Genomic DNA, 27,454 nt, shown 5'->3' on the forward strand with positions numbered 1-27,454 from the left:
GAGTTAACCCTTTCACCGGATCTGCAGGGACGCGATCTTTCCATGACGCCACATAGGCGTCATGGGTCGGATTGGCACCGACTTTCATGACGCCTACGTGGCGTCATGGGTCGGGAAGGGGTTAATGAGATTTTATGTGACCATAGTGACTAGTAGACCAAAAAAGACCCAAAATTTGGTACTGTAGCATCACTCTCTAGCTTTTTCCTTTCACGTAAATCAATATTAACAATTAGTGAAGGAGTCAGCTCCTCCTCCCTCCTCCATGTTGCAGCGTAGTACTAGTGACCCCTGGACAAGTCAAGTCACATGCCCACTGCCTTCTCCCATGAATGTCATTGGTTTGTTTTCTGACTTTGTTACCTTTGATGTAGCCGCTGTAAAGAACATTTCTGAGCTGTTTTTCACAGTGGAGAGCAGCAGCTCAAATAATATGGCAGCCACCATAATGATGAACAGAAGATAAAATTAGAGACAGAGAAGTAGATGATTGTTATATAATGCATGTTGCTAACTATAAGACACACCAGACCGTAAGACACCCCACAAATTGGAGGAGGAAAATAGGAATAAAACAGATTACTTACCGGTAATACTCTTTTATAGAGTCCACGACAGCTACCCACTGATAGAGGGAATCCTGCCCTAGGAACAGGAAACCTACAGAAGTAAAAGGGGCGGTACCCCTGGCCTCCTCAGCTGGATAAGGCTACGTTCACATTAGCGTTGCGCCGCCGTGCGTCGGCGACGCAACGCGCGACGCACGCTAAAGCGCACGCAAACGCGCGCGTTTTGCGACGCGTGCGTCGTTTTCCGATGAAAATCGGACGCACAGAAAATGCTACATGTAGCGTTTTCTTGCGTCCGACGCTAGCGTCGGAAACGACGCACGTGGCGAAAAACGCCACCAAAACGACGCACGCGTCCCCTATGTTAAACATAGGGGCGCGTCGCCGCTGCGTCGCCGCTGCGTCGCCGCTGCGTCGCCGGCGCAACAGCGACGCACATTGGCGGAACGCCAATGTGAACGTAGCCTTACAGAGAATGAGAGGAACTGCCAAACAAGATTTAGTCAATTGCCATAGAAAGACATTTAATGTGCCTAAACTTTTACATCTATACACACCTATATACATACATACAATCTCCACCCAAAGTAAGCCATGTACATCCATAAAAAACTAAGGGAGGGAAGTGAGTGGGTGCTGTCGTGGACTCTATAAAAGAGTATTATCGGTAAGTAATCTGTTTTTTTCTCTTCGCCACGACAGTACCCACTGAGAGACTTTCAGAGAACCATCACCTGGGAGGGACCACAGTGTTGAGGACAGACCTCCGGAAGGCTAAGTCAGAGGATGATGATAAATCCAGCCTTTAGTGACTGTAAAATGTAGATGATGAAGACCATGTTGCAGCCTTACATATGAGATTAATCAGAATGTCCGCCCTCTCAGCCCAGGAGGATGCCATAGCACATGCTGAATGTGCCTTTATGCCATCTGGAGGACTTTCACCTTTTTCTGAGTAGGCCAGACAGATTGCATTTCTGATCCATCCGGATAAGGTGCTTTTTGTGACTCCAGACCTCTTCCTGTGGCCCTGAAATGACACAAACAGAGCCCTGCTCTGCCTCCAGGGACGAGTTCTGTTTATATATCCCAGGACAGCTCTCCTCACATCTAAGGTGTGAAATCTCTCCTCCCATGGAGTTGAAGGGTTATCAAAAAAAGGAGGGAATAAAGAACTCCTGACTTCTATGAAATCTGGCCACTACCTTAGGGAGGTATGAAGGGTCTGGCTTCAAAACTACCCTATCCTGCAATACTAACAGGAAGAGAGGGTCAATCGACAGAGCCTGAATGTCGCTCACTCTCCTAGCAGACGTTAAAGCTACTAATAAGGCAGTCTTCAATTAAATATGTTTCAATGAAACAGAGTCTAAGGGTTCAAATGGAGGATCTTTCAGGGTGTCAAGGACCAGGTTCAGGTCCCAAGGGGGTAAACGAGTAATGTGCACTGGGTTGCTAAGCTCACATGCTGAAATAAATTGTATAACCCATCTATCCCCTGCAATATTGTGACCATACAGGGATCATAGAGCTGAAATCTGAACTTTTAGTGCATTAACTGAAAGACCAAGCTCCTGACCCCTCTGCAGAAACTCCAGAATAGCAGTAATAGGCATCTCATTAGAGAAGGCCCCAGTATGAAAATTAAAGAACTTCCTCCACACTTTACTATATATTTTTGTTGTGGGTTGTGGGTATTAATCAGGCTGTCAGAGAACCCCCTTAGTCTCAGTAACTGCCTCTCAAGTTCCTCGCCGTCAAGTGTAGACCCTTCACCTGAGAAAAGAACCTGAAGACCTACCTCTTCCGGCAAGCCTACAACCTGCAGTAATCACCGAATGACCAAACTACTGTACAACCAGCTCTATTCTTACCTACTGTATCCTCACCCATCCCTTGTAGATTGTGAGCCCTCGCGGGCAAGGTCCTCTCTCCTCCTGTACCAGTCGTGACTTGTATTGTTCAAGATTATTGTATCTGTTTTTATTATGTATACCCTCCTCACATGTAAAGCACCATGGAATAAATGGCGCTATAATAATAAATAATAATAATAATGTGCCTTGAGAGAGTAGGTCCGGATCTGGTGGAAGGATCCAGGGGTCATATATGGACATGGCTCTGAGCCATGAAAACCAAGGCCTCTTGGGCCTTCTTGATGACCTATGGGAGTACCACCATCAGGGAAAACACATTAGCCAGATTGAAAGGCCACGGGACTGGAGGGAGTCGATCATCTCTGGTTGGTCCGCTCTGTTCAGAGAGGCAAACATTTTGACTTGTCTGATGGCTCTGGTAGCAAACAGGTCTATTTCCGGAAGCCCCACAAGTCCACTATCTTTCTGAAGATGCGATGACTGAGTGTCCATTCCCCCTGATGCAAGGTATGGCGACTGAGGAAGTCTGCTCTGAAATTGTCCATTCCCCTGATGTGAAGGGCTGATAGAGACAAGAGATGGGATTCGGCCATCTCGAGGATTCCCTGTGCAGTAGACATCAGAGTCCTTGATCATGTTCCGCCTTACAGATTTAAATGCGCGACGGATGTGGCATTGTCCGACAGGACTCTCTCATGAGACCCACACAGCTGTGGCAGAAATTCATGTATAGCATGACAGATTGCTTTTAGTTCTCTTAAATTTGAGGAGTCATTGGCTTCTTCTATGGACCACTGTCCCTGAACTAAGTTATTACCTAAATAAGTTCCCCATTCAAAAGGACTAGCATCAATAGTAACCACCCTCGAGGGTGTCACCACCACGGAACCCCATTAGAGAGATGATCTCAGTCTAAACACCATGACAGGGAGTTATCTAATGACAACGTTAACTTGTCATCCAGTCTACCTTGCAGCCATTCCTCCTCGTCAAAGACCTTATGCTGCAGATGTCTAGTATGAAACTGGGCCCACTGAACAGCAGGAATGCAGGATGTAAGGGAGCCCAGGAGGGACATAGCCTCTCTTAGAGACATCTGAGGGTTATCTATTGCCAACCTCACTTTATGCATCATCGCCAACATCTTTACCTCTGGGATAAGACATCTCTGACTTGCAGAAACTAGATTCAGGGCCAGAAAGGACTGAAGAGTTACTGGGACTAGTCTGGACTTGACCCAGTTGATTATCCATCCTAAAGCCTGCAAGGATGAAATTGTGTCATCAAGTCGATCTTCACATTGGATGGCAGATTTCCCTACTACCAGGAAATCATCTAAGTATGGAACTATCAACGTGTCCTTCAACCACACATAAGCCATCACCTCCAGCATTAACTTGGTGAAGACCCGATGAGCCATAGATAGACCGAAAGGCATTGCCATAAATTGAAAATGACGGATGTGATCCTCCATGATGACCGCCACTCTGAGATATTGCTGGAACCCGGCATGTATTGGCAGATGATAATAAGCATCCTTCAAGTCCAGAACTGCCATGAAGCATCTGGGAAATAAAAGTTTAATGGCCAATCTTACAGATATCTTCTTGAAGGTATGGAACTGTAAGAGGTTATTTAACTTCTTTAGGTTAATGATGGTTATATAGGAACCATCTGGAATAGAAATCAGAAATAAAGGAGAATAAAATTCCATTGCTCTTTGGTCTACCGGGACCTCTACAAGAACATGTTTAGACAATAGATCCCTAATTTCCAACTCCAATGCCTCCTCTTGCGCATGAGACTTTAGAGATGTCAATATAAAGGAGTTTTAGGGAACATGGCTGAATTCCAATTTCAAGCCAGTTGAAATGAGCCTTAGGGCCCAGGGATTAGATGTTATTTTTTCCCATTCATGGCAGAGCAATGACAACCTGCCACCTACCAGAGGGCCAGGACAAGCAGAACTTGCCTCTGCCCTTGGAGGAAGACCCACTAAAAAGGGTATCTTTCTCTTTAGTCTCTCTATTACCCCAGCGATCCTGGTTCCTATATGTTCTTTTCCTACCAAATGGCTGTTTCCTGAAAGCTCTCTTGTAGGATGGGAGAAACTGGTTAGGGAACCCCTTCTTCCTATCCCCTGCCTTGGTGCAGATATCATCAAATACCTTGCCAAACAGGTACTCACCCTGGCATGGAATCGCACATAGCTTTGATTTAGCTTGCGCATACCCTTTCCAGCACTTTAACCACAAGGCACAATGAGTAGTATTAGCCAATCCGGCTGATCTGGCTGCCAGGTGTAAGGAGTCTGCTGAGGCATCCGCCAAATAAGCCATAGCTCCCCTGATCAGATGGATAGAGGACAGCAACTTGTCCATAGAGACACCCTTCTTTATCTGCTCCTCCAATTGATCCACCCAGACCAGCATCGATCTTGCCGTACAAGTTCCTGAGATAGCTGGTTTGAAATCCCCTGTGCAAGACTCCCACAATCTCTTAAGGAGCATGTCAGCTTTGCGATCCAAGGGGTAAGCCAGAGTCCCTGAGTCTTCTACCGGCAGAGTGGAGCAGTTCGAGGTTGAAGCTACTGCGGCATCTACTTTAGTAACCTTAGACCAAGTTGTCAGGTGCTCATCATCAAAGGGGTATCTCCTCTTTGAGGTTGAAGGAAGGAAACCTCGCTGTCCTTGCTTCTCCCACTCCTTCTTGACCACATCCTTCACTGTGGCTATTACCAGAAATGTTCGCCTCTTCCTCTGTGAGAGGCCAGCCAACATAATCTCCTGTGTAGTTCTAGCCTCCTTAGCTAGGACCAGCATGGGACCAGTTCATGGTCCCATGAACTGATTTCATCAGATTATCGATACTCTCAATGGGGAAACAGAAGCGCCCTTCTTCATCAGACGATGATGACGCCTGAGAAGAATCATCAGATTTAACCCCGTCACTGTCAGAAGAGGGGCTGGAAATGGAGGAAGCACCCCTTTCCCTGGGCTTATGTTTTCCAGCCTTATCCGAGCCCCTGAGTAATTGGAGCTCCTCTCTAATCATAAGCCTTATATCATTTGCTCTGACGGATGATTCCTCCTCCAGAGTCTGGCTGATACAAGTCTGACAAAGCCTTCTTGGGTAATTATCAGGAAGGGGCCTTGAGCACAAAGCACATTCCCTATGCTTAGACTTCCCAGTCTTTTTAACCTGAAGGGGTACACAGAAAGAGGGGGCAATCAGCTTAAATGGTAGAGCCCTGTAACACTCACCCAGTGAAGCTTGTCAGCACGGTAACGGTTCTGTAGGCAGAGGCACAGCCTGAAATGTGGATTCCTTAGTCTTCTTGTCTCTTCCACTCTTTTCTGTGAATCGCTCTCACGGGAGGGTCAACTGCTGCTCTTACTTCTTCTGCTGTGTGCCTGCACATCCACCACCTGTGGGTGCACTACAGAGTCTCCTGGGGAGGCCATCATGGTACACTGGCAGGCCTCACGCCACCAGCTTTATACCTCACGCTGATTCCACTGCTTCCTCGCCCCCCGAAAATGATCTCTGCTACTTCCAGGGCAGGAGCACTTACCCAGCTACTGCGGGCATGGCCCAACTTCTTTCTCTCCCAGCGCCACCATGTAGATACCAGGCTTCATGCATCACGCTGACTCCACCACCTCCCCGTGCCCCCTGGAAGTGATCCCCTCTACTTCCGGGGCAGGAGCGCTTACCTTGCTATTGCACACGCACGGCCCGGCTTTCCCCTTCCTGGCACCACCTCACAAACACCAGGACTAATGGAGGAGCTGGGCACCCAATGCCCACACCCCTCTCCTCCCAGACGTGTGTCGGTCCATCCTGCTATACCGCGCTCCCATGTGAGCCAAGGCGGCATCTCCTGAACCCTGGCCTCATGCCATCCATCGCCAGACGAGGGGGGAGCTGCCGGCAGGATTCCCCTGATGCTGCTTCTGGTGCTGCAGCCTTGGCAATTCCCACCAACACCGCACAGGCGGCCTATACAGCCCAGGTATCTTCTTCTTCCTGCAGGTTCCCGTAGAACAGGAAACCAACTGAGGGGGCAAGGGGACTGCCCCTTTTATTTCTGTAGGTTTCCTGTTCCTAGGGGTGGATCCCCTTTCTCAGTGGATGCTGTCGTGGCAAAGAGAAAATAAAAGATTTTTAATAAAATGAGGGTCTGTTTTATAGTCCGTATGTATGTTAGATTACCAGGGAGGCAGCAAAAGTGGAGCCGGGTCACGGGAGGCATGATCCTTGCTGCAGGAAGCCGGCAATGGTAAAAGTGGGGCTCTGAGTGGGAGGAGGGGGTATCCCGGCAGTGTGAGGCTGAGGGCCCTGAGCTGGAAGAAATGGTGAGGCAGCATGTAGTGCATTGATTTCACAAAGGTGGGCATTCTTTGCGTCTGGAGGAGAGAAGGTTTTTCCACCAACATAGAAGAGGATTCTTTACTGTTAGGGCAGTGAGAATCTGGAATTGCTTGCCTGAGGAGGTGGTGATGGCGAACTCAGTCGAGGGGTTCAAGAGAGGCCTGGATGTCTTCCTGGAGCAGAACAATATTGTATCATACAATTATTAGGTTCTGTAGAAGGACGTAGATCTGGGGATTTATTATGATGGAATATAGGCTGAACTGGATGGACAAATGTCTTTTTTCGGCCTTACTAACTATGTTACTATGTTACTATGTTACTATGATGATGGCATGTGCAGATTGAGATCATTTTCCTAAAGCACACCACTGGGAAATCAATGTGCAAAGTGGTGACTGAGCTTCTGAGTCACTGCCGACACCCCTCCTTCCAGCTCAGGGCCCGCAGCATCTCTCCACTTCTGCCACCACTGCCACCAGCATCCTGCAGCGGGGACCCTGCCTGGCGTGACACTGCTCCACCACCACAAGGAATCAGTAAGGTACATTCGGACTATAAGACGCACCCATATTTTCCTCTCAAATTTGGGGGAAAAATGCTTCTTATAGTGCGAAAAATATTGTACATGATACATTCCCACACTTAAGGCAGGTTTCTTACTTTGGATTTCTGGATACTTCATCATCAGGAGAAGACCCCACCTCAAGGTTGTTGAGGTTGTCTCCATGCCAGCAGAAAAGAGATCGGATACCAGCACAGTAAGGTTTTCATTGGTGAAGTATAAACCAGGATTTGGCTTTTCCTAAGACATAAAATATATCACATGTATCACATTGCAAAAATGTGATTATTCTCGTTGTTTTAACACCATTATTTTAGTAAACATTAAAGAAGAATCTGTCTTTTACTTTTCAGCTTAATTTTAATCCACACTCTACTGTCAGTATTTAGAGATGCATTTTTATGTAATGGTACCTTATACCTGTAAAGAAAAAAAGATATCGTATATATCTTTAGGTCATGAAAATGCTCATCAGTCACCACAGTGCAGCCTGTAGCTCACTTTTGAGTTTCTGACTTTCTTGCTAGAGTTTGTGAGGTTGAGTGGGAGGAAATAACTACAGTAGTTATCACAAAAAAAGCAGGTAAGTGAAAATACTAGACTTCAGTCTATGACAGCTTCAACTCGTCATGCGAAAGACAAGCCCTCATATGGTTACGTGGGTGTAATTATAAAAAAACGAACTCTTGGAAAATTAGGAGAAAAATGGACATGAGTTCAATAGGTTAAATAGATATCTTATAGCTGTTACAGCTGATGTAATTACTTTGAAAATCATTATGAGAATGGCCCTATTATTTTTTGTAAAGTTTCCAAGCTTAATATTAAAGAGAATCTGTCAGCAGGGTTTACTATGTAATCCGAGAGAAGAATGATGTAGTGGATTTAGACCATGACTCCAGCAATGTGTCATTTACCAAACTGTTATGTATTATTTCAACAAAATCAGTGTTTTATCAGCAGGATATTATCACTACAGGACTAGGTGTCTCGTGCCTCCAAGTCAAATGCTCTGTATAATCCCGCACCCTCTCCACTGAGGAGCAGTTTTCTGTCAATAAAGATCATATTGAGAACAAGCACCATAAAGAATCAATGTGTAAAAGGATATCAAAAAACTTTATTACAAACAATTGCATAAACAGAAATTGTACAGGGATGTGACAGTAGTAAGCTAACAAAAGTGGGATCACAGTGAACACCAGGCACCAACAGGTGTATGAAAGTTAAATAGATCACTCAGTAATAACCACATGAATCTTATACATAATGAAGGTGATTCTAAGATTTGGAATCTTAAGTAAGATAAGCCAAAATAAAACCTCCAAAAGGGCTGTATGCCACATTAAAAAGAGTCAAACTAAGGATTTCCGAGTAGACGTAGTAATTACCTGGAGGTGCCTGGAGCTCTGTGATGCCCACGGTCCCCAACGCGCGTTTCGGCGCTCAGCCTTCTTCCTGAAAGAACTGGACACAGAGCTGGCAGAGACACAGCAGAGAACACAGGGCTGGCAGGAACACGGCAGATAACACAGGGCTGGCAGGAACACGGTAGAGAACACAGGGCTGGCAGGAACATGGCAGAGAACACAGGGCTGGCAGGAACACGCCAGAGAACACAGGACTGGCAGGAATGGTGTATGAAGGTGTGGTGTATGAAGGAACAGGTAGGGACCTGTTCACACAGGAGGTGCAGTTATGGATATGTAGTATGAATGAACAGGTAGGAACCTGTTCACACAGGAGGTGCAGGAAAGGAAACAACCCAGAAGGTAAGGAGAATGATGGAACAGGTTGGGACCTGTTCACACAGGAAGAGAACCGCAAGAGCCGCAAGAGATAGCACAGCAATAAAAGCTAAGCAGAGCAGAACCACAAGAAATGTGGAGAGGAGCTGCATCAAGAGATTACTGCAGCCGCAGGAGCTAAGCAGAGCAGAGCCACAAGGAATGTGGAGAGGAGCTGCAGCAAGAGATTACTGCAGCCGCAGAAGCTAAGCAGAGTAGGACAGAGCAGAACCGCAGGAGTGCGGAGGAGAGGTAAAGCCACAAAGCTACAGAGCAGGCAGAGCCGAAAGAGTGCGGAGCAAAGGCAGACTGAGAACACAAGGAACGACACAGCAGGGAAGGAAGCCACAGACAAGGAGACCGAGATAAGACTAAGTACAGACAAGGCAATGGAACAAGACACAAGGACAAAGACACAGTGACCAGGATATTCTGCCTCCTGGAGGGCGGACAACAAGATCAAGGCAAGGCAAGGAGAAAAGCCTCCAGAGAGGGAGTAACACAGAGCAAGGCCTGGCAAACTCAGAAGCTAAACACAAACTGAGCTAACACATTGCACAGGCCCAGACCACAGGGTGGAGCTGCACTATATACTGGAGGCCTCTTGGTAATTGGTCAGGAACAGATTAGACAGGTGCACCTGATTCCTATAAGAACCAGAGAGATCAGGCGCCGCCACCCTATACACACAGCCATGAAGCATACAGAGCGCAGAGACACAGAACATGGAGCTGGCATGAAACAGAAACCACATCATGACCTGGGGCACTGGGTAAGATAGTGTGAGAGATGCGAAGCCATGCCGTGATGCCAGCAGAGTTGATACAGCCACTTTGGCACATTTGACACCTCTGTGGCCACTTTGGCCACTTGGTAGCCACTTTGACACATTCAACACCTCTGTTGTCACTTTGGCCACTTGGTAACCATTTTGGCCACTTGGTAGCCACTTTGGCACATTTGGCACCTCGGTAGCCACTTCGGCCACTTGGTACCCACTTTGGCACATTCGACACTTCTGTAGCTACTTTGGCCACATGATAGCCACTTTGGCACATTCGGCACTTCGGTAGCCCTTTTGGCCACTTGGTAGCCACATTGGCATATTCAGCACCTTGGTCGCCACTTTGGCCACCTGGTAGCCACTTTGGCACATTCGGCACCTTGGTAGCCACTTTGGCAACTTGGTAGCCACGATTGCACATTTGGCACCTCTGTAGCCACTTTGGCCACTTGGTAGTCATTTTGGCCACTTGGCAGCCACATTGGCACATCCGGAACCTCGGTAGCCACTTTGGCCACTTGATAGCCACTTTGGCACATTCGGCACCTCTGTAGTCACTTTGGCACATTCAGCACCTCGGTAGCGAGTTTGGCCACTTGGTAGCCCCTTTGGCCACTTGGTAGCCATTTTGGCCACTTCGTAGTCACTTTAGTACATTCGGCACCTTGGTAGCCACTTTTGCCTCTTGGTAGCCACTTTGGCACATTCGGCACCTCGGTAGCAACTTTGGCCACTTGGTAGCCACTTTGGCACATTCGGCACCTCTGTAGCCACTTGGGCCACTTGGTAGCCACTTTGGCACATTCGGCACCTCTGTAGCCACTTTGGCCACTTGGTAGCCACTTTGACACATTCATCATCTCGGTAGCAACTTTGGCTACTTGATAGCCACTTTGGCACATTCTGCACATCAGTAGCCACTTTGGCCACTTGCTAGCCACATTGGCATATTTGGCACCTTGGTAGCCACTTTGGCAACCTGGTAGCCACTTTGGCACATTCAGCCCCTTGGTAGCCACTTTGGCCACTTGGTAGCCACTTTGGCACATTTGGCACCTCGGTAGCCACTTCGGCCACTTGGTACCCACTTTGGCACATTTGGCACCTCGGTAGCTACTTTGGCCACATGATGGCCACTTTGGCACATTCGGCACTTTGGTAGCCCCTTTGGCCACTTGGTAGCCACATTGGCATATTCAGCACCTTGGTCGCCACTTTGGCCACCTGGTAGCCACTTTGGCACATTCAGCACCTCGGTAGCGAGTTTGGCCACTTGGTAGCCCCTTTGGCCACTTGGTAGCCATTTTGGCCACTTCGTAGTCACTTTAGTACATTCGGCACCTTGGTAGCCACTTTTGCCTCTTGGTAGCCACTTTGGCACATTCGGCACCTCGGTAGCAACTTTGGCCACTTGGTAGCCACTTTGGCACATTCGGCACCTTTGTAGCCACTTTGGCCACTTGGTAGCCACTTTGGCACATTCGGCACCTCTGTAGCCACTTTGGCCACTTGGTAGCCACTTTGACACATTCATCATCTCGGTAGCAACTTTGGCTACTTGATAGCCACTTTGGCACATTCTGCACATCAGTAGCCACTTTGGCCACTTGCTAGCCACATTGGCATATTTGGCACCTTGGTAGCCACTTTGGCAACCTGGTAGCCACTTTGGCACATTCAGCCCCTTGGTAGCCACTTTGGCCACTTGGTAGCCACTTTGGCACATTTGGCACCTCGGTAGCCACTTCGGCCACTTGGTACCCACTTTGGCACATTTGGCACCTCGGTAGCTACTTTGGCCACATGATGGCCACTTTGGCACATTCGGCACTTTGGTAGCCCCTTTGGCCACTTGGTAGCCACATTGGCATATTCAGCACCTTGGTCGCCACTTTGGCCACCTGGTAGCCACTTTGGCACATTCGGCACCTCGGTAGCCACTTTGGCAACTTGGTAGCCATGATTGCACATTCGGCACCTCTGTAGCCACTTTGGCCACTTGGTAGCCACTTTGGCACATTCGGCACCTCTGTAGCCACTTTGGCCACTTGGTAGCCACTTTGACACATTCACCATCTCGGTAGCCACTTTGGCCACTTGATAGCCACTTTGGCACATTCTGCACATCGGTAGCCACTTTGGCCACTTGCTAGCCACATTTGCATATTTGGCACCTTGGTAGCCACTTTGGCAACCTGGTAGCCACTTTGGCACATTCGGCACCTCTGTAGCCACTTTGGCACATTCGGCACCTCAGTAGCCACTTTGGCCACTTGATAGCCACTTTGGCACATTCGGCACCATGGTAACCACTATGGCCACTTGGTAGCCACTTTGGCCATTTGGTAGTCACTTTGGCACATTCGACACCTCGGAAGCCACTTCGGACACTTGGTAGCCACTTTGGCACATTCGGTACCTCGGTAGCCACTTCGGACACATGGTTGCCACTTTAGCACATTCTGCACCTCAGTAGCCACATTGGCCACTTAGTAGCCATTTTGGCACATTCGGCACCTCGGGAGCCACTTTGGCCATTTGGTACCCACTTTGGCCACTTGGTAGCCACTTTGGCACTTTCGGCACCTTGGTAGCCACTTTGGCTACTTGGTAGCCATTTTGGCCACTTGGTAGCCACTTTGGCACATTCGGCACCTTGGTAGCCACTTTGGCCAGTTGGTAGCCACTTTGGCCACTTGGTAGCCACTTTGGCACTTTCGGCACCTTGGTAGCCACTTTGGCTACTTGGTAGCCATTTTGGCCACTTGGTAGCCACTTTGGCACATTCGGCACCTTGGTAGCCACTTTGGCCAGTTGGTAGCCACTTTGGCCACTTGGTAGCCACTTTGGCACATTCGGCCCCTCGGTAGTCACGAGTCAGAGTCGCGAGTCACAGTCACGAGTCAGAGTCACATTATTCTGATGTCTGACTTTGATAAATGATCCTGTCCTAAAATGGACATCATACATTTGCATAGCTGCCATTTTTGTAAGGTGAGTGCACCTGCGCTGTGGCTTCAGTCCATGTCAGTAGGGGGTCATGGAAAGGTCGCCATTAATTCCTATGGGAAAATCTTTGTTTAAAATGCGATTTTTAAAAAATCTACAAATCTGATCGACTCCAAAAATAGCACACCTGTCCCCACTGAGGGCTTCGAAATGCCGCCTGAACAGGATCTCTGCGCCGAGCGGTTCGGGCCGCATTAATTGCGGAAAACGTGGAGAAGAAGAAGTAGACTAATAAGAAAATACAAGAAATCTGATTACAATATGTTGCTTGAACCTAGAGGGTTCAAGCACCATATTTAAAAAATAACTTTTTACGATGCAAAAGGAGTTGAAAAGAAACGTTTTGAGTAAGAAAAAGAAGGGTTCAATTCTGGCTTTACTAGCAGAGGGATACAGTGAGCATCATGTTGCCTCCATACTTAAAATTTCTAAGACAACAGTCCATTACAACAAGGTCAAGCAGCAGATATTGGGGACAACGAAGCTACAGACCGGCAGAGGGCGAAAACGACTCTTCACTGACTGGTATGACCGTCATCTTATTCAAATGTCACTCAGCAACCGCAGGATGACATCAAGTGACCTACAAAAGGAATGGCAGCTGGGATGAAGTGCATGGCAAGAACAGTTCGTAGCAGGATCCTAGTTGCAGGGCTCAAGTTATGTAAAACTCGAAAAAAGCCTTTCATTAATGAGAAGCAAAGGAGAGCCAGGCTGAAGTTTGCCAAATACCATAAGGCAGTGTTTCTCAACTCCAGTTCTCAAGACACCACAACAGGTCATGTTTTCAGGATTTCCTTAGTATTGCATAGGCGATGGAATTAATGCTTGAGCAGGGGATGAAATTATCAGCTGTGCAATACTAAGGAAATCCTGAAAACATGACCTGTTGTGGGGTCTTGAGGACTGGATTTGAGAAACACTGCCATAAGGATTGGACCATAGAGCAGGGGTCCCCAACTCCAGTCCTCAAGGCCCACCAACAGGTCATGTTTTCAGGATTTCCTTAGTATTGCCCAGGTGATAATTGCATTACCTGTGCAAAACAAAGGAAAACCTGAAAACATGATCTGTTGGTGGGCCTTGAGGACTGGAGTTGGGGAACACTGCCATAGAGGACTGGAGTAAGGTAATCTTCTCTGATGAGTCTAATTTTCAGCTTTGCCCAACACCTGGTCAACTAATGGTTAGACGGAGACCTGGAGAAGTATACAAGCCACAATGTCTTGCACTCTCTGTGAAATTTGGTGGAGGATCGGTGATGATCTGTGGATGCTTTAGCAAGGCTGGAATTGGGCAGGTTAACCTTTGCAAAAGACTTATGAATCAAGCCGCATGCAAGGTTATCCTGGAAAAACTGTTGATTCCTTCTGCTCAGGCAATGTTCCCCAACTCTGAGGACTGTTTTTTCCAGCAGGTCAATACGCCATGCCACACAGCTAGGTCAATCAATGTATCAATGAAGGACCACCACATCAAATTCCTGTCATGGCCAACCCAATCTCCAGACCTGAACCCCACTGAAAACCTCTGGAATGTAATCAAAAGGAAGATGGATAGTCACAAGCCATCAAACAAAGAAGAACCGCTTACATTTTTGTACCAGGAGTGGCGTAAGGTCACTGAAAAGCAGTTTGAAAGACTGTGGGAAAGCATGCCAAGACGCATGAAAGCTGTGATTAAAAATCATGGTTATTCCATAAAATATTGATTTCTGAACTCTTCCTAAGTTAAAACATTAGTATTGTTGTTTCTAAATGATTCTGAACATGTTTTCTTAGCATTATTTGATGTCTTCAAGCAATGCATTTTTTTTGTTATTTTGACCATTTCACATTTTCTGAAAATAAATACAAAATTTAGTGCTTGGAAATTCGGAGACATGTTGTCAGTAGTTTATAAAATAAAAGAGCAATTTACATTTTATTCAAAAATATACCTATAAAGAGAAAAATCAGACAAACTGAAAATTCTGCAGTGGTCTCTTAATTTTTACCAGAACTGTATATATACATATATATATATATATATATATATATATATATATATATATATATACATATATATATATATATATATATATATATATATATACAGTTATATGAAAAAGTTTGGGCACCCCTATTAATCTTAAGCTTAATGTTTCAGTTTCATATATCTAATAACTGTTGGACACAGTAATGTTTCTGCCTTGAAATGAGGTTTATTGTACTAACAGAAAATGTGCAATCTGCATTCAAAAAAAATTTGACAGGTGCATAAGTATGGGCACCCCACCAGAAAAGTGACATTAATATTTAGTAGATCCTCCTTTTGCAAAAATAACAGCCTCTAGTCGCTTCCTGTAGCTTTTAATGAGTTCCTGGATGAAGGTATATTTGACAATTTCTCTTTACAAAACAATTCCAGTTCAGTTAAGTTTGATGGTCGCCGAGCATGGACAGCCCTCTTCAAATGATCCCACAGATGTTCAATGATATTTAGGTCTGGGGACTGGGATGGCCATTCCAGAACAGTGTAATTGTTCCTCTGCATGAATGCCTGAGTAGAATTGGAGCGGTGTTTTGGATCATTGTCTTGCTGAAAGATCCATCCCCTGCGCAACTTCAACTTTGTCACTGATTCATGAACATTATTGTCAAGAATCTGCTGATACTGAGAGGAATCCATGCGTCCCTCAACTTTAACAAGATTCCCGGTTCCGGCATTGGCCACACAGCCCCAAAGCATGATGGAACCTCCACCAAATTTTACTGTGGGTAGCAAGTGTTTTTCTTGGAATGCTGTGTTTTTTGGCCGCCATGCATAACGCCTTTTTATATGACCAAACAACTCTATCTTGGTTTCATCAGTCCTCAGGACCTTCTTCCAAAAAGAAATTGGCTTCTCCAAATGTGCTTTTGCATACCTCAGCCGACTTTGTTTGTGGTGTGCTTGAAGAAATGGCTTCTTTCGCATCACTCTCCCATACAGCTTCTCCTTGTGCAAAGTGCGTTGTATAGTTGACCGATGCACAGTGACACCATCTGCAGCAAGTTGATGCTGCAGCTCTCTGGAGGTGGTCTGAGGATTGTCCTTGACTGATCTCACCATTCTTCTTCTCTGCCTCTCTGATGTTTTTCTTGGCCTGCCACTTCTGGCCTTAACAAGAACTATACCTGTGTTCTTCCATTTCCTTACTATGTTCCTCACAGTGGAAATTGACAGGTTAAATCTCTGAGACAGCTTTTTATATCCTTCCCCTGAACAACTATGTTGAATAATCTTTGTTTTCAGATCATTAAACAGTTGTTTTGAGGAGCCCATGATACCACTCTTCAGAGGAGATTCAAACAGGAGAACAACTTGCAAGTGGCCACTTTAAGTAGCTTTTCTCATGATTGCATACACCTGGCTATGAAGTTCAAAGCTCAATAAGGTTAGAAAACCAAAAAAAGTGCTTTAGTAAGTCAGTAAAAAGTAGGTAGGAGTATTTAAAACAAGAAAATGATAAGGGTGCCCATACTTATGCACCTGTCAAATTTTGTTTGAATGCAGATTGCACATTTTCTGTTAGTACAATAAACCTCATTTCAAGGCTGAAACATTACTGTGTCCAACAGTTATTAGATATATGAAACTGAAATAGCTGTTGCAAAAAACAATTTTTATAAAACATTAAGCTTAAGATTAATAGGGGTGCCCAAACTTTTTCATATGTATGTATATATGTATGTATATACCGTATATACTCGAGTATAAGCCGACCCGAGTATTAGCCGACCCCCCTAATTTTGCAACAAAAAACTGGGAAAACTTATTGACTCGAGTATAAGCCTAGGGTGGGAAATGCAGCAGCTGCCAGTAAATGTCAAAAATAAAAATAGATACCAATAAAAGTAAAATTTAATTGAGACATCAGTAGGTTAAGTGTTTTTGAATATCCATATTGAATCAGGAGCCCCATATAATGCTCCATTCAGTTCTTTATTGCCCCATAGAAGCCCCATATAATGCTCCATGCAGTTCTTTATGGCCCCATAGATGCTCCATATAATGCTCCATGCAGTTCTTTATGGCCCCATAGATGCCCCATATAATGCTCCATGCAGTTCTTTATTGCCCCATATAATGCTCCATGCAGTTGTTTATGGCCCCATAAATGCCCGATATAATGCTCCATGCAGTTCTTTATGGCCCCATAGATGCTCCATATAATGCTCCATGCAGTTCTTTATGGCCCCATAGATGCCCCATATAATGCTCCATGCAGTTCTTTATGGCCCCATAGGTGCCCCATATAATGCTCCATGCAGTTCAGTGGGGAAAAAAAGTATTTAGTCAGTCAGCAATAGTGCAAGTTCCACCACTTAAAAAGATGAGAGGCGTCTGTAATTTACATCATAGGTAGACCTCAACTATGGGAGACAAACTGAGAAAAAAAAATCCAGAAAATCACATTGTCTGTTTTTTTTATCATTTTTTTTGCATATTATGGTGGAAAATAAGTATTTGGTCAGAAACAAACAATCAAGATTTCTGGCTCTCACAGACCTGTAACTTCTTCTTTAAGAGTCTCCTCTTTCCTCCACTCATTACCTGTAGTAATGGCACCTGTTTAAACTTGTTATCAGTATAAAAAGACACCTGTGCACACCCTCAAACAGTCTGACTCCAAACTCCACTATGGTGAAGACCAAAGAGCTGTCAAAGGACACCAGAAACAAAATTGTAGCCCTGCACCAGGCTGGGAAGACTGAATCTGCAATAGACAACCAGCTTGGAGTGAAGAAATCAACAGTGGGAGCAATAATTAGAAAATGGAAGACATACAAGACCACTGATAATCTCCCTCGATCTGGGGCTCCACGCAAAATCCCACTCTGTGGGGTCAGAATGATCACAAGAACGGTGAGCAATAATCCCAGAACCACGTGGGGGGACCTAGTGAATGAACTGCAGAGAGCTGGGACCAATGTAACAAGGCCTACCATAAGTAACACACTACGCCACCATGGACTCAGATCCTGCAGTGCCAGACGTGTCCCACTGCTTAAGCCAGTACATGTCCGGGCCCGTCTGAAGTTTGCTAGAGAGCATTTGGATGATCCAGAGGAGTTTTGGGAGAATGTCCTATGGTCTGATGAAACCAAACTGGAACTGTTTGGTAGAAACACAACTTGTCGTGTTTGGAGGAAAAAGAATACTGAGTTGCATCCATCAAACACCATACCTACTGTAAAGCATGGTGGTGGAAACATCATGCTTTGGGGCTGTTTCTCTGCAAAGGGGCCAGGACGACTGATCCGGGTACATGAAAGAATGAATGGGGCCATGTATCGTGAGATTTTGAGTGCAAACCTCCTTCCATCAGCAAGGGCATTGAAGATGAAACGTGGCTGGGTCTTTCAACATGACAATGATCCAAAGCACACCGCCAGGGCAACGAAGGAGTGGCTTCATAAGAAGCATTTCAAGGTCCTGGAGTGGCCTAGCCAGTCTCCAGATCTCAACCCTATAGAAAACCTTTGGAGGGAGTTGAAAGTCCGTGTTGCCAAGCGAAAAGCCAAAAACATCACTGCTCTAGAGGAGATCTGCATGGAGGAATGGGCCAACATACCAACAACAGTGTGTGGCAACCTTGTGAAGACTTACAGAAAACGTTTGACCTCTGTCATTGCCAACAAAGGATATATTACAAAGTATTGAGTTGAAATTTTGTTTCTGACCAAATACTTATTTTCCACCATAATATGCAAATAAAATGTTAAAAAAACAGACAATGTGATTTTCTGGATTTTTTTTTCTCAGTTTGTCTCCCATAGTTGAGGTCTACCTATGATGTAAATTACAGGCATCTCTCATCTTTTTAAGTGGTGGAACTTGCACTATTGCTGACTGACTAAATACTTTTTTGCCCCACTGTATAATGCTCCATGCAGTTCTTTATGGCCCCATAGATGCCCCATATAATGCTCCATGCAGTTCTTTATGGCCCCATAGATGCCCCATGCAGTTCTTTATTGCCCCATAGATGCCCTATATAATGCTTCATGCAGTTCTTTATGGCCCCATAGATGCTCCATATAATGCTCCATGCAGTTATGGCCCCATAGATGCCCCATATAATGCTCCATGCAGTTCTTTATGGCCTATTAGATGCCCCATATAATGCTCCATGCAGTTTTGGCCCCATAGATGCCCCATATAATGCTCCATGCAGTTTTGGCCCTATAGATGCCCCATATAATGCTCCATGCAGTTTTGGCCCCATAGATGCCCCATATAATGCTCCATGCAGTTTTGGCCCCATAGATGCCCCATATAATGCTCCATGCAGTTCTTTATGGCCCCATAGATGCTCCATATAGCATTGTGCCACATGTAATGCTGCTGCTGCACTAAAAAAAAAAAAAATGACATACTCACCTCTCGTCGCTGCCCGCTGCTCCTCAGCATCCCGTCTCTCTGCACTGACTGTTCAGGCAGAGGGCGGAGCACACACTAATACGTCATTGGGCCCTCTGACCTGAACAGTCATTGCAGAGGACGTGGAAGACAGGGCGGCGGTAGAACGGGGAAAGGTGAATATGACATAATCACCTGCTCCCGGCACTCCTGACGCGGTCCCTGCATGTCCCACATCTCCGGGAGCGGCAGCTTCATCCCGTAGTGAGCGGTCACGTGGCACCGCTCATTACAGTAATGAATATGCGGCTCCACCCCTATGGGAGTGGAGTCCATATTCATAACTTTAATGAGCGGTACCAGTGACCGCTGAACAGGGGAAGAAGCTGCCCCTCCTAGAGACTGTGGGACATGCGGGGACCGCGTCAGGAGCGCCGGGAGCAGGTGAGTATTTGACAGGCGTCGCTTCCCCTCACCCGCCGACCCCTCTGCCTTCCATGACTCGAGTATAAGCCAAGAGGGGCCCTTTCAGCCCATTTTTTGGGGCTGAAAATCTCGGCTTATACTCGAGTATATACGGTATATATATATAAATATATATATATATATATATATATATATATAAACTTGAGAAAGTGAATACAGGGAAGAAAAGATACATGATAATTGGTTATGCCAGATAACAAACTCAGCTCTGCCATGTAGTATCAGTTCGTGTTCTAGTACCTCTCGTTGTTTCACCAGGAAGGAGTCGATAAGATTCCTCTGGTCATTTACATCCAGTTCTTTCCTTTGGTTGGTGAAGGTCTCTTGAATGAACGCATGCATTTCACCCACATTCCTGGTGACTGTTTCTTGCAGACTTGAACACCAGCGCATCACAGATGGAAATGCGTTAAACAGCTGCAGCGTATACAAAGAATAGATGTGTAGTCCTGCAAATTAAAGGGTTAATCCTACAAACAACACTTGTCATATGTATACTGAATGGGATGGAAATTGTATGAATGATGGGGATTAGACCGCTAGAACTCTAACTAATCCAAAAGTCCTGTGTGAGTTAAACAGTAGTCCGTTAAAGAGGCTAACAATATCAGATTAGGGTTCAGTGTCCCCTGCGATCTTCTAGGTAGTAATCCCAGAAAATTGCTTCTAGGTGGATATAGTGCTCTAACGAGCACTAGCGCACTTTTTTTTTTTTTTTTTTTAATGATGATCTGTGTGGGTCATAATATGTTCTTGCACATCACAGGACAGTCAGCTACACGTTTTACTGATAGAAGGACTGACCAATTAATTTATATGTTTGGAGTGTTCCAACTCTCTGTCAATGACATATGTTGGGGAAAGAAGGGGTATGTTGGATTTCAGCATGGCTGATCTGCTATTTCCAAAGGAGACATGTTACTGCCAGAAGATATGTCTCCTTCCTCCATCTACAGGTATTTTGTTGCTCACCATAGCTTTTTGGGTTCCAAGTAATTGGATATTTTCATTAACAATCTTCAACAGCTTCAGAAGTGTGGGATCTTCATAATCAAATCGATTACTCAATAAGATGGAAACAATTATGTTGGCTACAGCAGCATTTATAATCAAGATGTTATCGAAGGGTTCGCCTGGAAATACAATTATTAGATAAGGGCCATAAGAAATTACAGCATTAAAGTCTATGAATCTCAATGTATTCGAAACGTTGTGCTCTAATGTATAGAGTAAGAGCACATAATATAGCGAATGGCTGACCATATAGCCATCTAAAAAAGTTGAATGGTTACAGATCTTGCTGTCCTTCAACTCTGTGTGTGAATCTCAGTGTATTAACGCATTCCTGTTCTAACACATAGAGTAGGAACCAAGAGAGAGCAAATGGTTGACCATGCAGCCTCCGAAAAAATTTTGATTGGCCATTGCTCTTTTCAGTCTTCAACTCTTTTCCTCCTTGCTACCAGATTCTCGTTAGCACCAGAGGAGATCAAACAGTCATGGATCTTGCAAAATGATGCGTTGTTCAGACCCATATACTGTATAATAATTACAGCATCAGGACATAGCATGGTGGCACCCAAAGCAGAAGAGGACCCGATTGGGGAGCAGAGATGGCTCTTATCATGGTAATGGTGCTAACCACTCTGTTACTAAACAGTATATGGTCTTGAGCGTGATTCCATCTAGAGCATTTCTATCAAGTTGCTAGATCCCTAAATAATTAGAGACATTTTCTTATTTTACAAGTATAAAATATACTCATAGGCTACATAGAAGATGGAAGAAGGGATTATAAAATGGATGATGTCCAGCCATAACAGGACACTTGAAGTCTAGCAGTAGAAAACACAAGTGACTAGAACAAACCCTGTGCACCTGGGGGTGTTATGACTTTTCTGATTATTCAAGAGTCTTTTTTATAAATGTGTGTAATAATTGATGTAGGTAATATATTGGTAACCAAGAAAAAATAAGTCAAGGATGGATCTCAACTGGAGCTCAGACCTTCAGAATTATCCAAGTCCAGCATAGCCTACCACCAAAAATTATAGCATTTATAATTTTCGCCCATGAATACAACAGTTTGGTACAATGGAAGCATTCACTAACCTTTGTAAGATCTGAATTTCGTTACTAGAAAATCACTTTCTTCAGAAATCTTGTTTTCAATGGCTTGCTTCCCCATTCCAAAATCTCGAAGTGTTGATAAAGTAAATCGTCTCATCACTTTCCAGTTTTCATAGTTGGTAAATATAACTCCTGGGAATGGTACATGTTTCATAGAGAGAGAAAGATATTAGACATACAAGATGGCTACCAACATTTATTTTTCAGTGGCTAATTCATAGCACCAAATAGTGGAAGAGTCAAAATTCTCCTGAATTGAAAAATATTATTATTAGCAATCAAACGTCACCTCTGGATGAAAAATATTTAGAATTGAGAGTCCTCAGTGGTTGATACTTTTTAATGGCTAACTGAAAAGATGGTAACAAATTGCAAGCTTTCGAGACTACACAGGTCTCTTCATCAGGCATGTAGACTATTTGTTACCATCTTTTCAGTTAGCCATTAAAAGGTATCAGCCACTGAGGACTCTCTAAATATTTTTCTATCTACTGGCTAACACGGTACAAAGATATATATATATATATATATATATATATATATATATATATATTACCTCTGGATGAGTCATTTTTGAAGAAATGGCCACTGAAGTTATGTGGGGCAGTGAGGGTTTCTATAATGTACCCTCCATGGACTCAATAGTCTTTGATTACATGATACATTTTTAAACTAAAACACAGTGTGTCCGTAAAGTCATGGTGCACTTTTATAGTTTACATTTTGGAGCCCTTTCTCTGGCCCAATCATATCAGACCTGTTCATGAGGAAATATAACAAAAACCAATCAAACAACACAAACTCATTTAAGCTGTTGCTGAGCCCCCAGTCAGATTAACCCTTGAGAAACTGAACTCTGATTAATACACTGCCAGGTCTGTGACTGACATCATGCAACCACAAGCTTATGCTGTGTGTAGGGCAACAAAGGTAGTGCACATCAAAACTACAATGAATAGGTATGAAACTGGGAGAGTTTTTCTTTTATTTGGAGCAGATTTAACATTTCTATTGCTTTTTTGTTGCTTTCCAGTGACTGATCAAAAGTGCACCATGACTTTAAGCACACACTTTATATTCCATCTCAAGAAAATAGTCGTTTTTAAGATGTTGGACATGAAATTATCTTAGTATACAGTATGTGAATGAAATCACTGGAATTTTAACCAGAAATATTGCATTGGCATGTAAAAATAAGCAACGGTCAGAAAATGACCTATTGTTTAAAGGGGTATTCTCAATTCAACTCTTGAGCAGCAAAGAGCAATGCAGTCTCCTTATTTTCCTTACTTCCTGGTGTGAGGCAGTGACAGGTATTATATGCGAGGGTTGCTATATATGCCCCAGGATGTGCATAGAAGACCACCACACCAAAACCCTGTCATGGGCAGCCCATACTCCAGACGTGAACCCCATTGAACACCTCTGGAATGTAATCAAGAGGATGATGGATAGTCACAAGCCATCAAACAAAGAACCGCTTCAATTTTGGCACCAGAAGCAGTGTGAAAGACAGGTGGAAAGCAAGCCAAGATGAATGAAAGCTGTTTTTAAAAATCATGGTTATTCCACAAAATATTGATTTCTGAACTCTTCCTGAGTAAAAACATTAGTATTGTTGTTTCTAAATGATTATGAACTTGTTTTCTTTGCATTATTTGAGGTCTGAAAGCACTGGGCTTTTTTTAAATTTTCACAATTTCTCCTTTTCAGAAATAACAAATAAAATGTATTGCTTAGAAATTCGGAGACATGTTGTCAGAAGTTTGTAGACTAAAAGAACAATTTACATTTTACTCAAAAATATACCTATAAAGAGAAAAATCAAACAAACTGAACATTTGGATGTGGTCTCTTAATTTTTGCCAGAGCTGTAGCTGTGGCTGCAATGCAGACTAAAAGTAAGTGTGCTCTTGGACAAGCTATTTAAAAAATCTAGCATGGGCTTTTATTTTTGGAGCAAAGTACAGGATGGTTGTAGTGCGGTTCGATCCCTCCAGGCTGGGTCTTACAAGTGGCCCATGGCCACAGATTCCATTTAAAAACCCTGCAGTAAAGGGTTGGGTGTGTCAGCGTTTGTTTGAAAGCGGAAGAGCAGGTGACTCTGCAACAGCCAGTGTGTGTGAGGTTACACAGAGCCAAGAGAAGAGAATGCCTAGCAGGCTTTAGAGTGACATGGTGGTGCAGTCACCCATGGCAACAGATCTCGGTTACGGACTGTTTTGACGCCCCAGATGTGATCTGGAAGATACCATGTGCTCTTTATTTTGTGAGGTTTGAACATTAAAATACGTTTACATAGAACTTTTCCTGAACACTGCTGCACTACACTGGTTTCTAGCAGGACATGGTCTCCTACATTACTAGTGAGTAGTGAGTAGCAGAGCTATAGCATTAGTAGAATGCCGGACCCCGAAGCCCCAGAGTCGGGGAAAGGGTCGCGTTCCCTTGCTGGGGACAGTCAGCCCCGATTCTATACTGAGGGGCTACTCCAGAGTGAGTGTGGCAGGAGATCAGTTTCACCCAAACTGGGATCTCAAAGACTAGCGGTGCCTCCAATATTAGGTGCTGGCGATGCCAAGCTGAACCTATGGACTGCGGGTTTATGCGTAGAGTTTCTATGTTTGCCCAGTCAGTCTGTACCGTAACTACAGGCAATGCATGTAGTGAACCCCAACTGTGCCAGGTACTCGTCAACGGGTACCAGATGGAGGCTCTCTTGGACTCAGGGAGCTTAGTTACTCTGGTCCATGGGTCACTAGTTGCCGGAGACCACCCCAATGGTCGAAAAGTGGGGGTAGTTTGCACACATGGGGAACTCTGAGAGTACCCGTCTGCTGAGGTTACGTTTTCCACCTCATGTGGAGAAATAAGACATGTGGTGGGAATGGTAAAGACTCTTCCATATGGGACTGTGTTGGGAAGAGACTTGCCCCTGTTCTTGTCCCTGTAGGAGCACAGGGTTAACCCTCCCATGGTAAAGGTTATTCCGGGTGCAGAACCCGAAGATCCCAAGTCAGGGATAACTGCCTTAGGGGTTGTCAACCTAGGGACAGAGTGTAACCCTGATAGTTTCCCCCTAGAGGCATTGGCTAGAGAGGTCGAGGAGACCCCGATGATCCCCGAGTTGGAAGTGTTCCCTTGTACATTTGGGACAGATCAGCTTCAGGATACCACCCTGGTATGGGCACGAGAAAGGGTGGTAGAAATAAATTGGGTGGCTCAGCACCTGGGTGCAGAAATATTTTTTCCCCACATGGCTGTCAACCAAGACTTAGTGTATAGGGTTGATAAAATCCGAGATGAATTGATAGAAATGCTGGTGGTGCCGCAGTCGTACTATCGGGCCGTGCTAGAGATGACACACACACATCCTGGGTGGACACTTGGGGGTAAAAAAAACCCAAATATGAATACAACAGAGGTTCTTATGCCGAGTTCCAGAGGTATTATGAGTCCTGTCCCGAGTGCCAATTTACCACACCTACTGCATACAGCAAGAGGGTCCACTCCATTACTGTCTGCTGCTGCTGCCTATTACAGATATTGACCATATATACATAGCACCAGGTATCAGTGGCCAGGAGTAATTTTTTGACATCTTAATCCTGATTTTTTTATTCAAAAGCAATCCAGAGCACACGTTTTTTTTCTCCATTTTCTTGTTGACATTGCAGAAAACAGCCAGATCCTTTTCATAGCACAGCGTGAAAATACAGCTATTTGGGTTTGCCCATCCCAGCAATCACATCTGAGTGTGCAGTAAATTCTGCCATTTTTGTACTACTGTAAAAACTTTTGGCGTGTCTTATACAATTTATTGACACCAATTTGCTGCCAAAAAAATATTTAGCTGCCAAAATAATATTTAGCTACAGGACAGATATTTTCCACTGGGGTTCGTCCGCCACATGGATCACATATCATTGAGTTTAAAATTGTTCAATTTCAGACCTCCATGGAATGGTTTTTGTTGTGTGTTATGCTAGGTTCACACTATGTTAGTGCAGTCCGTTCAACATATCTGTTAAATGGACTGCACTAATGCAAGTGCGCTAGCAGTGACGGACCCAAAAACGCTGCAGCCCGCATCTCGGGAACCGTCACTCAAATGACGGCACATCGCTAGCGCACGCCCAGTGTGGGCATGCGCTAGAGATGCGTCCGACATTGCAGTCTATGGTGGCGTTAACGGACTACGTTACACCGCGTTATGTCGCGGTGTAACGTAGTCCGTTAAACGTAGAGCCATAGCGCAATGTGAACCAAGCCTTAGCCTACTTATTGACACATTTTTACTGGCCAAAATAAATACAGGAAAGATATTTGAAAGTGTGGTATCTCCATCACACGCCTCATCGATCTGTGGGCTACAAATTGTGGCATTTCAGGCCTACATTGAACTGTTTCTGCTGTGTACTACCCAAGTTAGTGACACTATTTTTGTGTAAAAAAAAATAAAAATACAGGCCACATATTTTACAGTGTGGTATCTCCGACACAGACATCATCTATCTGTTGGCTACAAATTGTGGCCTTTCCAGCCTACTGAACTGTTTCTGCTGTGTGTTACCCTAGTTCTTGAAACTATTTTTCTGCAAAAAAATAAAAATACAGGCCACATATTTTACAGTGTGGTATTTCCGTCACACGACTCTGCTACAGTATCTGTGCGCTAAAAGTTGTGGTATTTCAGGCCTACATTCTACTGTTTTTGCTGTGTGTTACCCTAGTTCTTGAAACTATTTTCCTGTAAAAAAATAAAAAATAAAGGCCACATATTTTACTGTGTAGTATCTCCATCACATGCCTCATCTATCAAATTGTGGCATTTGAGGCCTCCCATTCCAATTTTTTTTCCTGTATCTTAGCCTAGTTATTGACACCAGTTTGCTGAAAAAAAATTATTACCTACAGGCCAGTGTGTGGTTTTGCCGCACACAGATCACATAAACGTTCGCTCCTGTCATGCTGCTGCTAAGCAGGTAGATGCAAGCTCCACTAGATGGCAATAGAGTGGAGGGAGGACTGCACACTTCCAGAGCAGACCTGCAGGTGACAGCAGAATAATGAAACAAGCTGAGTCGATATTAGTCTGTAGCGCAGTACGAAAGGAATAAATAAACACTGAGTCAGAAGCAAGCCAAATGGGTCAGTACCTGTTACGAACCATGTTTGGATCTGTGGCAGATCTGGTTTCCCTCTGATTTAAACTTTTTTTCCTTTCTGGTCATTGGGGGTTAATGCAGTTTTCCCCCCCTTCCCCCCGGTGGCCACTTGTGTTATTGCATTGCTGCTGGGTCTGCTGATGTTTGTGACCACTCCCACCTTCCTTTAAAAGGTCACCTGGTGCAGCTACAGCTGAATACTCATTCCAGGTGCCTTGCTCTGCTGTGCGGTATGTTGCAGCAGAGAAAGCTAAGTGTGGTGTTATTGTTTCTTTGTAGTTTGTGCATTCACCTTTTGGTATCGTGTTCCCCTCACTC

At 44.7% G+C, this 27,454-nt stretch overlaps 1 protein-coding gene across 2 annotated transcripts in view; it reads right to left on the reverse strand.

Annotated features, from left to right (window-relative positions):
• LOC138638718 (cytochrome P450 2K6-like) overlaps positions 1 to 27,454 on the reverse strand; it is a 101,055-nt gene that overhangs the window by 13,822 nt on the left and 59,779 nt on the right. The window contains exons 4-7 of one of the 2 annotated variants that reach the window (XM_069728241.1): positions 21,951 to 22,100; positions 20,811 to 20,971; positions 20,079 to 20,255; positions 7,484 to 7,625 (exon numbers count right to left, since the gene is read on the reverse strand). In XM_069728241.1, coding sequence (XP_069584342.1) covers positions 7,484 to 7,625; positions 20,079 to 20,255; positions 20,811 to 20,971; positions 21,951 to 22,100 — 630 coding nt within the window. The remainder of the gene's footprint in view (positions 1 to 7,483; positions 7,626 to 20,078; positions 20,256 to 20,810; positions 20,972 to 21,950; positions 22,101 to 27,454) is intronic. The other variant, XM_069728243.1, reaches the window with a different exon arrangement.

This window comes from Ranitomeya imitator, chromosome 5 (assembly GCF_032444005.1).
Source record: "Ranitomeya imitator isolate aRanImi1 chromosome 5, aRanImi1.pri, whole genome shotgun sequence".
Classification (NCBI taxonomy): domain Eukaryota; kingdom Metazoa; phylum Chordata; class Amphibia; order Anura; family Dendrobatidae; genus Ranitomeya; species Ranitomeya imitator.